General features: G+C 42.0%; 1 protein-coding gene across 3 annotated transcripts in view; it reads left to right on the forward strand.

Annotated features, from left to right (window-relative positions):
• Positions 1-12,407, forward strand: part of PCB (Pyruvate carboxylase) — a 58,326-nt gene that overhangs the window by 23,312 nt on the left and 22,607 nt on the right. For 2 of the 3 annotated variants that reach the window (XM_050180205.3, XM_050180206.3), the window contains exons 6-12: positions 92-209; positions 889-995; positions 3,891-4,054; positions 4,916-5,078; positions 7,295-7,477; positions 8,257-8,491; positions 11,227-11,253. In XM_050180205.3, coding sequence (XP_050036162.1) covers positions 92-209; positions 889-995; positions 3,891-4,054; positions 4,916-5,078; positions 7,295-7,477; positions 8,257-8,491; positions 11,227-11,253 — 997 coding nt within the window. The remainder of the gene's footprint in view (positions 1-91; positions 210-888; positions 996-3,890; positions 4,055-4,915; positions 5,079-7,294; positions 7,478-8,256; positions 8,492-11,226; positions 11,254-12,407) is intronic. The other variant, XM_055071707.2, reaches the window with a different exon arrangement.

Genomic DNA, 12,407 nt, shown 5'->3' on the forward strand with positions numbered 1-12,407 from the left:
GTAAACAAATCCCACTTCTCATCATAAAGTGCATTTGTGGACTGCTTTTTTAAGGATTGAAGTGTGTTTATCTCTCTCCTGTTTCTTGTAGGAAGTAGAAGAGAATTTCCAGAGGGCCACATCGGAGGCAAAGGCTGCCTTTGGCAATGGTGCCATGTTCATTGAGAGGTTCATTGTCCGCCCACGTCACATAGAGGTTCAGTTGCTGGGTAAGAAATTACATCTCTTGTATATACACAAGCCATTTGACAGGTTTGTTGAAGTACTGTTCGATGATGTCCCAGTTCATTTTCTCACTGACATCGCCTCTGCCAGCACTACCTGTTGTTGGACTAGCTCAAGCGAAGTTTTGGTGAGAATGACACATGGTCAGTGTTTGACCAGCACTTGTTATAAGTTCTCTTACAGCTATAATGAAAAAACAACAAAGCAAGTTCTGTGATGCTGTTAAACTTTGCAGCAGTAAAAATGCATAAATTATGTTTTAAATTGATTGTTCATCCAGCCTGTTTATTCTCTAGACATTGTTCTGTAGAAATTTTTCATGCCGTCCAGCTTAAAAAAAGAACATGGCTCAATTTGAAGAAGTTCACATAAACTCGTGCTGAATATTGTTGATGTGCAATTGCAGATCTTTATGAAAATCTGGTGCTGTTCTGATGAGGATTCAGAAATCAAGCTCATTACTGCTACTATTCTACTATATTACTATACTTGGAGTACACTCAGATATGAAACAACTCTTCAAAACTTATGTGATAAGCATGCTTTGCTCTTCCGCTATGCTTACCATCTGACTAAAGCTGTTTAACACTGTATACTTGGTCACTGGCCTCTGTAAAGCATGCTTATTCATAGTACTTCAATTCATCACACATTCTTTTTCAGGTGACAAAGCGGGCAATGTAGTGCACCTCTATGAGCGTGATTGCTCAGTACAGCGACGGCACCAGAAAGTTGTTGAAATTGCTCCAGCTGCCAACCTTGATCCTAAGGTAGGCATCATTCTGAAGCCTGCTTCAGATTTGAATATTTGAAATAATGCTGTTGGTGTGCCAATGTGGCAGTTGACCTTCTAAGAGCCACAAAATGTGCAACAGGTCATAGTCGAACAGTCTCATGACTGAAATTTGACTTTAACCAGAATCATTTATGTCCCAGAGCTTATCCCTCGTAAGTGAAGATCTTGAACTTCGTATCTTCTTTAAGTGCCTGCACCATTTGTTTGTTTTATTTTCTGTGACTGTAAGTCAATGGGCCCATAAACATGCAACATGAAGGAACACACTTTTAGCATACCAAATTGTTATGCTAATTTTATCTAGTCTTGCTCAACAGTTTAGAAGCAGTTGAGAAAGAAATCTGAAACATGAAAGGGAGGGGAGGCTGTAATCTAGAGTAGTTTATGGGTGCACTGATTTCATTCACTCTCACATGCAGGGTGTGCAAAGACAGTGGGCAGTATCAATATCTGAAACATGTCAGCAAGGGTCTAACGTGCTTCGTGCATATGCAAATTAAGTGCAGCCCAACTCCGTGAAAGACAAGTGCATCTGATAAACACAGGACAAGTGCATCACTCACAACAGAAAATGTATTAATCCTCCAAGAAATATTAAAAAAGTAAACAAGCAATCATGCATGCTTAGCAGCAACACAGTTTATTTCTTTCCTATACAAGGAAGAGGCAGTTCGGCAGTTTGGCATTTATCATAACTAAATATAAGAAAGAAAAAGAAAGAAATCTGCCACAGAAACCCCCCTAAAAAAATTACACAGATCCCACACACTGTGGGAATCAATGTAAGTGAAGCTTTCTGTGCTGTTTGTTTTGATTGACAATAATATAGCAGTGATGTTGACAGCGAATGTTTAATTTATTCGTTTAGTCAAGCACAAGAGTGGCGAGTTGATGTTAAATGTTACCTTGCATGCACCACCACACAGAACATACAGGGGAAGGTGTTTGCTTGAGGCATTGTTGTGCACCGTACTTCATAACCTCTGAGAGGGTTGAGAACTGTCATTGCCTCACATGACACATCACATCGTGGCAGAAGTATTAAACTTGAATTGAATTACGGGGTTGTACGTGCCAAAACCACAATCAGATTGGGAGGCATGCCAAAGGGGTGGACTCCAGATTAATTTTGACACTGTGGTGTTCTTTAATGTGTCCCTAAATGTACGTGCATGAGCATTTTTTATTTCGCCTGTGTCGAAGTGTGGCTGACACAGTCAAAATCAAATGTGCGACCTTGAGCAATGCTGCCATAGTCGCAAAACTACCACATTAGGCACAGAAGTGTTCATTTGACATTGACTGCTTCCACCGTGTCGTCTAGACCCTACGGTGTGCTTTAATGCAGCTTTGCTTCTGCATGCCCTGCGTAAGTTGTCCGCTTGACAAATTTGCATGGTGTTTATTTTTCAGAAATAACAGAAACGTGCCATACCTTGAACTGAAATTTATCCTGTTTGGCCACAACCACTGTTGTGTCTATGAAAGTAGAGTTTCCTTGCCTACTCGTGTCACCTTTTTCCTATCCCCCTACAACCCCCCCCCCCCCCCCATATGGGAACTGTGAGTGAACAGTGACACGGCTGTTACTCCTGTGTCACTTCTACCCATTCTCTGTCTCAGCTCCCCCTTCCTCTCCAGAAGTATTAATTTGACATGTGACTGTTTCCATCGTGTCATCTAGACCCCACATTGCTTCTGCATGCCCTGTGTAAGTTGTCCGCTTGGCAAATTTGCACGGTGTTTATTTTCAGAAATAACAGAAACGTGCCATACCTTGAACTGAAATTTATCCTGTTTGCCCACAATCACTGTCGTGTCTATGAAAGTAGTGTTTCCTTGCCTACTCGTGTCACCTTTTTCCTATCCCCCTACCCCCCCCCCATATGGGAACTGTGAGTTAACAGTGGCACGGCTGTTACTCCTGTGTCGCTTCTACCCATTCTCTGCCTCAGCTCCCCCTTCCTCTCTACCATTCTGTCTAGTTTCCCTCTGGACTTGCACATTAGTAGAAAGGTAAGCGCTGCAATTTCTGCAATGCTTTTGCGGTGGGTCACGGATAATTACAGCTGTCAAGAGGCTAATGTGGCAAAGCCTGGGGAGCTCCAGAGAATATTGTGCACATTTGACACGGTGCAAAGGTTCAAACTAGTTTCTCGTGTCGCCTTTCCTCTCTGCCGCGCTCCTGTTATGTATACATATGCTCTGAACTACTCGTCGATGCGGTGTGCCAGACAGCAGCAACAGCAGCAGTGGAAAAGTCGAAGGAAGAGGCAAAGGAAGCTTCGCTTTAATAATAGCACCTGTTAAGCATTTAGGTAGGCATACTCTTTACAATGCTGCATGATATAGTGGCTTGGCTGATGCATGCCTCAGCTTGCTTTCTTGTGTAGAAATATTCCACGAGCTCCAGTGTCAGTTTATTCCTGTGCCTGAAGATTGTCTTAATTTCATCAAACACAAGATAACAGTTGCATCTCCACTGCACCACAAGATGTGCCAATCCTTGCAGACTTTATGCATTGCCCCAATTGTCCTGCATAACCCTTGCCCCATGAAAGGGGTATAATGTAGACAATATTGAAACAGTGGCAATTTTTTTTATCATGTTTGACAGTACACCTACACACTTTTTTGTTAACTCAATGACAAATGCTAATCTGTTTTTTGTAGAAAATGATCCATCTACATTTTACCAATTACCAACATGCTTCACCTGTATGTTTTTAACTGTCCTCCCCTCCTGTCTCTGTTGTCACACTTCAAAAAAGTTTAAACATGAACATCGGCCATCTAGCCCATACCACCATCTTGTAGCATAGAGAGGCAGCATGTGAAAGCCTAAGGCTGCACCTAATTGTTTTTCTAGGTCCGGCAAGCCATGCTTTCAGATGCAGTGCGCCTTGCCAAGCACGTTGGCTATGAGAATGCTGGAACAGTGGAGTTTCTCCTTGACGAGACGGGCCGTCACTACTTCATCGAGGTCAATGCCCGGCTTCAGGTGGAGCACACCATCACTGAAGAAATCACTGGGTGAGGGGCTAGCTTTACCTTTGTTTTCATATCTTGTGGTCATGTTGCTTTCTTTTCAGTAATGTTTACTATACTATGATTGGTTTCCATTGTTATCACCAGCATGATTCCCATTTCTACTGATGGCAGACCTACTGAAGTTGCTGCTTCTGCAACGTTTCACTCTACCATTGTACACATAATATGTCTGTCATATGTGCATGCCTAGTTCTGTTGTACTCTATGTAGTGGTGTCATTGCTGTCAAGAGGCATGGCTTCATGTCGTGCAGTTCTTGAGACATCTACCATGCCTCCATATGTAATGTTATGTGAAGGTCCCTTGAAAAGCTAATGAATGCAATGTTCTTTGAATTAATTAGTTAATTTGTGGTGGAAGTGCGAGGTACTGGGAATTAATTTAGCTTATGGTAACGGTAACGGTACATTCATCCACACTTCTGTCTAGAGCATAGAATTGGTGCACTGCAATGCAAAGAAAGCGATATCTGTAAGTTTCTGGCCAGTTTGAGAGAAATACTTGTGACTAGCAGAAGCCATGAGGGTGCTGAGGTGATGCAATATTCAGCCCAGTACCTTGAACCTAGTACCTGCTTTCTTGTATTGCTCTTTGCTCTGAAGGCCAGTGCTCGAGTGCACTAGGCAGAAGTGTGATGAATGTACCTACATAAACTATCACCATGTCATAAACTATCAGATACCATTCAAACAGCATTCTTCAAGTTAATGTGACATGTGATATGTGTCCAGAGATTAAAATGAAGTACCATTGAGCTTAATGTCGCAGTGAATTACTGCTCCTCTCTTCCTTGCACTGCAGCTCACGTGGTGCATGACTCTGTGTGGTTCTGCTTGTGCCCTAGCGTCGACCTGGTACAGTCCCAGATCAAGATTGCCGAGGGACACCTCTTGCCGGACATCGGTCTAGTACAGGAGAACATTGTGCCCAAGGGCTGCGCCATTCAGTGCCGAGTCACAACGGAGGACCCAGCCAAGAACTTTCAGCCTGACACGGGACGCATTGAGGTATAGAAGCTAGTGTTTTTCACACTGCAAGAAAGTACAGCATAGAGAAATGCTAACAGAAACAACAGTGCACTTCGCTGCATGCTTTGAGTACATGCGAGGTCTGCCTGGAAAGTACCTGACCATGCTCCTGGAAAAAAGAATATTTGCCTGGTGTATTTATCATCCTAATCCCCCTTCTAAGTAGCTTCATCCTGCTTCCACACTTCGAATCTCGCTGTCCTTTCACTTTTCAAAACAGTCCTCGAAGACCTTCTCGAGAAGTGTTTTTAGGGCAGCTGTCATGTTGCACACAATGTCCTCTTGGGTTCGAAAGCGCATTCTTCTCAAGTGTCATTCCACACATGTCACTACCTAGAGAGCAGGAGAGATTCCTCTGAGCTCTACAAGTTGGTGCATTCCCCCACCTGACCAGAAACCACCTCATAGCCCCTACACAACTCTCTCTCTCTCTCTCCCCGCAATGCCACTTCTATGGAGAATCTGGGTGCCTTAGGCACATATTACGGGGTTGCAGACAGGCAGCACGAAATCCTTTGAACCCTTATCACACCCACAAGCTTTGGTAAGAGAGCCTTGGCCATCTCTGACCTCGAGGATCAGCAACAGCTGATCGCAAGGGCCCAGCACGCAGCTCGAGCTGAAGGCATTCTGGAATGAGTGCGCCTCTCCAAGGCTACATTCACATAGTAAAGATGTTTATTTGCTCTCTCTCCTGTCAAGTGCCTTTTTATTTGCGGAAACAGCCAAAAATTGTGTGGAGCCATGTCTGGAAAATAAGAAACTTGACAAACCGCTTAAATACGTTGCTGTGCCAAAAAAAGACCAAATCCTATGAGCAACAGTTTCCAGATCTTTGAATTCCTCTGTCAAATGCCCATGCACAAGCTTTCCAGGCACCCACTACATGCCAAGATCATCTTCAAGATGGCATTCACAGCACCTTTGTTGCAGTCCACTAGCGAGAGCAATTTTTCTAACAGTTAACTGATGATATGTGATTGTCAAGGTTCACACTTTTTCAAGTCACATTGTTATGGCTTGTTGAAGGTTCCCCCAAAGCATGGCTTGCTTTCCACAGACATTTGGCTTTCCTTGAAGCGGTTGTGTGCCACATCTTTATCTGCTTTGTGCTCGTATCGTCCTCTCCGAATGCTGTTAGGACCTTCAGAATTGTGTCTGTTTGGCTGTCACTAAGCTTTTCACAGGACTCTATGCAGTATATCGTTGTTCAGTTCGCTCCATTGTTATTGCTTAGAATTGCACCGAGACCAGCCGACAGCACTCATGCGTAACAACAAATGTGAGTGAAAGTCGCAACACCTGCAGGCTAAACACGTCAACAAACCATCCTTTCACAGTGCGCTATTGGCAATTTGCACCCTGGCGGTTTTCATAAAAAGAAAGGGCAGATACTCTTCAGACGAATTATGTATTTCTTGAAGCTGATGCTAGGCATAGGATTGCCAGCAAATGGGTATGCGCACTGGTTGCCTTCAATACTCCACACCCCCTGAGGCTGTTTGCTAGAATGTTGATTAGTGAATCTAAGTTCATTCATTAGTGAATATGACACAGGTTCTGATATCTGTCAGTGCGGCAAGTGATGTGTGGGAGAAAAAAAGAATAGTTAATCTCTTCTGTGCTGTGTTTATTTCAGTCTTCCCTTAAACACCAGGTATACTTGAGAACAATAAATGACCTATTAAACAGGTGGCGCAATATCTTGTCCACACAGGAATAAGTCGCAATGAAACATTGTATTACAAATTATAACATACACTATCATCTGTGTCAGCTAGATGCAACGTGCCGCAGCATTTAAGCAATAAACGAGAAGAAAGGGGATTAACTGAGGGGCCCCATTTTTATTAGTCACATCATAAGAAGCCAACAAACACTGACACCAAGGACAACTGACACCAAGGACAAGGTTGTCCTTGGTGTCAGTGTTTGTTGGCTTCTTATCATATGAGCATTTAAGCAATGGCATATAGACTGCTCTCTTCAGCTACCGAGGAATATAGAAAACTGTTTTGTTCATTTTAGCAATCTCTTGCTGCTTTCATAAGTAATATTGCAATTCCGATGTGCATTACAAGAGAACTGCCATGTACCCTTTGGATACCCTTAGCTTAAAATAGTTATTGAGAAATTCTGTGGCTGATTTCAACTCACCCTGTTTTATTTTTTTTTTATTTTAACTCTGTGCTCAGGTTTTTCGGAGTGGAGAGGGCTTTGGCATTCGGCTCGACAGTGCATCAGCCTTTGCAGGTGCCATCATTTCACCATACTATGACTCGCTACTTGTGAAGGTCATTGCTCATGCTCAGAACATGAGGTCTGCATCAGCCAAGATGAACCGTTGCCTGCGAGAGTTTAGAGTTCGGGGTGTCAAGGTGCGTCCGTTGTCATTTTTTCATGGTTTTGTTTTTCTTTATCTAAAGTAATAATTTTTACTGCATTGATTGAAATGGTAATTGTTGTGTGGAGTTCTATTGTACAATAAACAACTTAAATACATAACGCAGGTGCAGGTCATACAAGTTGTTGCCTCACTTCACAGCAATGCAACATGCATAACAGTGAAGCATTTAACAGCGAGCATTTGTTCTTGCAATTTGACTTGCTTTGTGCCAATAATTGTGCATGATGATGATAATTATCATTGTTCTATGCAGTAATTTTTATGTGCTGCATGCTTGTTTTATTCCTTTCCTTGCGGCTGTTATTAGGCAGGAATTTAGGCAGAATATACAGCATGTCTATAAACTCGGCAAGGAGTTAGAAATTTTTGTCATAAAACCTGGTGATAACATATAAAATGGGGATTCAGCCGAATTGTTTAAAACTGACACATTAATATATGTGGGACCAAAATTTAATAGTGCTGTGTTTCATTGGTACAGCTCTCTTGAGGTCGACTTCAAGGTGTCCATTTTTGTGCCAGCAAAACGTGTGAAAGACCACACTTGTGGATTTCACATTTCCTTAACAGCTTTCACTTGCCTCCTACTGCCTGTTATCTTCTGCAGTAAGAGCAATATTCAATTAATGCTTTGAACAGTCTGGAAAATATTAAAATGAAAAAAAAAGAACTCCGATATGAGAGGCCTTGTCGACCCCTCCACCGCTCGGTGTCCTCATTACAACCTCTCTCGTCACTTACTTCATGCAGACAAACATTCCTTTCCTGCTCAACGTGTTCCAAAATGAGCAGTTCCTCAGCTCCAACGTTGACACTTACTTCATCGACGAACACCCTGAACTCTTCTACTTCATGCCGTCGCAAAACAGGGCACAAAAGCTCCTCTATTACTTGGGTAATGTCATGGTGAACGGTCCCATGACTCCCCTGGCAACTCCACTCAAGCCATCGGACCTCACTCCAGTCGTTCCAGAGATCCAGCCAGGTCAGTGCATTGCAGGCAGCAGCTGCAGAACACAAGACATGTAGGCTGGGCGAGTTAATCTGGTGACGTGTTTGGAAAAAAGAAAGGGTGCAAAATTTGGACTTGACACAAGCATCGTAGACTAGCCGTGGTGGCTCAGTGGGTACGGTGTTGCACTGCAGAGCACGAGGTCTCAGGTTCGATAGCCAGCCATGGCACTCACTCACATTACGATGGAGGGAGAATGCAAAAATACTCGGTTACCAAGCATTGAGTGCACATTAAATACTAATCCCAAATGGTCAAAATTTATCCAGAGCCCTCACTATGCCGATTCTTATAGCCCCTCTGTTGCTTTGGTACATTTAACCCAACCAGTCAATTTGTCCTATCAAAATTTATGGTGACAGGAAACTAGGCACAAAAGTGCTGTATTGCACCCCATTTGGCGTGTTCTGTCCAAGTTCTGCACTTTTTCTTTTTTGCAGCTTGTAGAACTGTAGTAGCAGTCTATTTATGCCACATAGGGGTGACAGTGTGCGCTCCTGTCTTGGAAGTCTACCGTGGGAACATGTTGAAAAGTGAAGAAATTGCACCTTGAAGGAGTGAAGATATGTCAGGCTAGATTAGCATGTCCCTTTTACAGACCTCTCCCTCTGAATTTGTTCAGTGAGTTAGCCCAAGTCAAATCAGTAGCAGAATTGTATACCCCACAAAAAATTAAGCGCAGACATGCATTCTAAGCAAGCACAGACCCTGTGTATGTGTCTGTGTCCCATTACATTAATTTTGCTCCACAATGCAGCAAACTAGTTTCTCAAAGATTTTTCACCTACATGTCGCAGAGACTCGGTGTCTATTGGCAATAGTTCTGCTGAGCATGATTTCATGGCTTTGATTTCTTGCCACAGTGACTACATTCAGAACCTGAGGTGGTAAAAAAAATATTCAGAGTACTATACTACAAGCATACACTATGACATTACTCATAATCTATGCTGCATTCTTTGGATGTTAAACCCCTAATGAAAATTACAATGATTAATTAATCGATTCATTTTTGCCAATACTTGTTTGATATTGTGCAGCTTTTGCTTGCAGTGGCATTGTGATCGGCTGAAGATGTTCTGTGTAATCTATTAGCATGTTTTTGCCAATAGATATTTTTAGTGATTTTCACTTGTAGTGCCATTGCAACAAGCTGAAAATGTTCCATGTACACCGTATTAACAGCAGATTGGGCAGTATTGCGACTTATGTAACAGGACTAAGTAACCACAACATAATATTCGAAAGGACAAACTAACTGGAGTATATAGGAACCGTCCTGCTCTACATTAGTTAATTCATCTCTGTGTACATAAGTGAATAAGCAGTTTGCTTCTTTATTTCCATGCCAGAGTTGTAGCTGGTATGCATTCGTTTTAGCATCATGATTTTAGTGGAGTACTGAGACGACACCAATAGTCAGCGCTGATGGTGACACTTTGTGAAACAGTGCTCAACTGCACTGCATGGGCATGTCGTCGTATTTCCAAATACTGTGACAACAACTCAAAATTTCTTATACTTCTTTATAGTACAATATACTACCATTCCAAGAACAGTGGCACAAAATAATTTTTCAGCGCATTCTAGTTTGAATACGGTATAACAAGATGTCACTCTTAGTGCTTTTACATCCTTAGTTCTTTAAAACATCAACATTAATATGTATCTGTACTAGCCAGAACTTTCTACAGTTACACTTTGTGTCAACTTGGAATAATGCTTCAAAAAAACCCTCAGAATTCTCCATGGATTTTACCTTTAGTGAATTTAAATCCCTGGCTTGATTGGCAGCTGCTACAAATCTTTCTAGGGTTGGGCATCAGTTTAAAAAAAATGGCTCATTATTTGAACCTTTTAATTAATTAGATTATCTTTAAATAAAGAAAGGACCCAAGATATTTTAGCCGACATTTAGCTTTAATATCTCATCCTCAGCAAGACCTCACTTTAGCAGTCAAATCAAGCATGCCAAGCTCAACATGGAGAAAATCATAATTTCAGCTGTAGTGAGGGTCTTTCACTCATTCTCTTGTCCAGAAGGCTTGCAGTATAGCTTGCATGGGTGGCTTCTGTGCAATGTGGCATGCAGACACCGTCCTATAGTTAGAATATCGTAGCTTTGTCAATAATTGCCTTCCTTACCACCCGTCACAGTTCAGCAGCTATGACATTCTGCTGTAGAGCCCGAGGTCATGAGTTCGACTTCTGGCCATGACAGCCACAGCTCGATGGTGGTGAAATGCAAATTTGCTTGTGTGCTCTGATTTAGCTGCACATTAAGGAACTCCATGTCGTCAAAATTAATGTGAAGCCCTCCACTACGGCTATTCTTATAGCCCCTGTGTTGCTACATTAAGCCGCACAAATCAATCACCTTCCTTGCTGTTGAGCAAGCGAAGGAGCAACATCAGTGTTGACACTTGCCTGATTTTGCTCACATGACCTTGGCTGATTAATTGTGATGAAAAAAAATTGTTAAAGCATTATTCAATTAATCACAAGGTTAATCAGTCACCCATCCCTGAATCCTCCATAGTGGTGGTGGTGGTGTAGTGTTGATTGTGTCTCTTGTCATGGTGACGTGTCTTTGTCGTGTCTGTGTGGTGGAGGAAGAGAGGATGTCTGTGGCGTGTTGCTGTGCATTGCTTTGCTTTTCCGATCCTAATCAGTGTTCACTTTTTCTCTCCTTTGCCTTCTCTCAAAAGGCCCTGACAGAGAGGTTTACATACCTGGTAAAACCCAGCGTTTTTGTACATCTTATTTGTCTGAATTGTTGGTTGCTTGCTCCTTTACTCTGCATGCCCACAGTTCTCTGTTACAGTGTCCTGTATGTTTCTAACTTGTTCTGCATGATGGATGTGTTGACAGTGCATGCATCCGTGGAATTTTGTGTACTACCTTATTATATGCTACTGTTGCTTTGAGATGTTAGCTATCTTAATTGTTCTTGTACAGGAGGTCCTGATACAGTCTTTGACTATGGACCTCCTCCTAGGAGTATACTAAATAATTGTAATGTGACCCAACTTCTAACTATAAATTCTGATTCTGGTCCACTAACCTTATACTGATGAACTTCGGTGCAACAAACAGTGATATAATGAATTATCGGGTATAATAATGCAAATCTAAAATTATAGCAAATATCAGCATGTGAAGAATATATGCTGATAGCAAACATCGGATATGACAAAGGTATCTTTGTGTCGAATGTGACTTCATTAAAACAAGTTCGATTGTAGTGTGAAAGAGACAAAGGGTGTTAGAACAGTGATACTATATGCCAGAGCAGTGAAACTTATCAAGAGCGATTGATTGGGTGTGTGGTTTTTAGTGCATGCAGCATGCCTGGCAGTGAACCAGGGTACGAGATAGAAGTAATAATAAATAAATGTGTTGGGGGACTCGCATGAGACTCTATTGGAAAACTAGAGGGGCACAAGTTTTTAATACACTGTGTCTTATACTAAGTGTTTTACCCTGTTCTTCAAATTCCTTTAAAGAAAAAAATTTCTTTTTCTTAATGCAATGGCTTCTGTTCAGATCAGTTCAGTGTTTGTCTTTAAAAGGGCCCTGAACCAATTTATATCGAGGTAAAGAAATGCATTTGAATTGATTGTATGCATTTGAATTGATTGTTTATTGTAAACCACCCCCCATGTAATGCCAAGGGCCTTTAGGGTATGCGAATAAAAAAAAGTCAGACTGTTTCAGAAATACTTTACCGCCAGAAGTTCTTGAGTGCGTTCAGCGGAAGTGGAGTTATTGGCAATCAAACATACTGTATGCGATGCTTCAACTACTTCTTCAATGATTTGCACTGCAAAGGCTTCGGCAGAGTGAAATGCGAGCGCAACGCTCAATCTACTTACACGCAACCCTGGCA

Source organism: Dermacentor andersoni, chromosome 7, assembly GCF_023375885.2.
Source record: "Dermacentor andersoni chromosome 7, qqDerAnde1_hic_scaffold, whole genome shotgun sequence".
Classification (NCBI taxonomy): Eukaryota; Metazoa; Arthropoda; class Arachnida; order Ixodida; family Ixodidae; genus Dermacentor; species Dermacentor andersoni.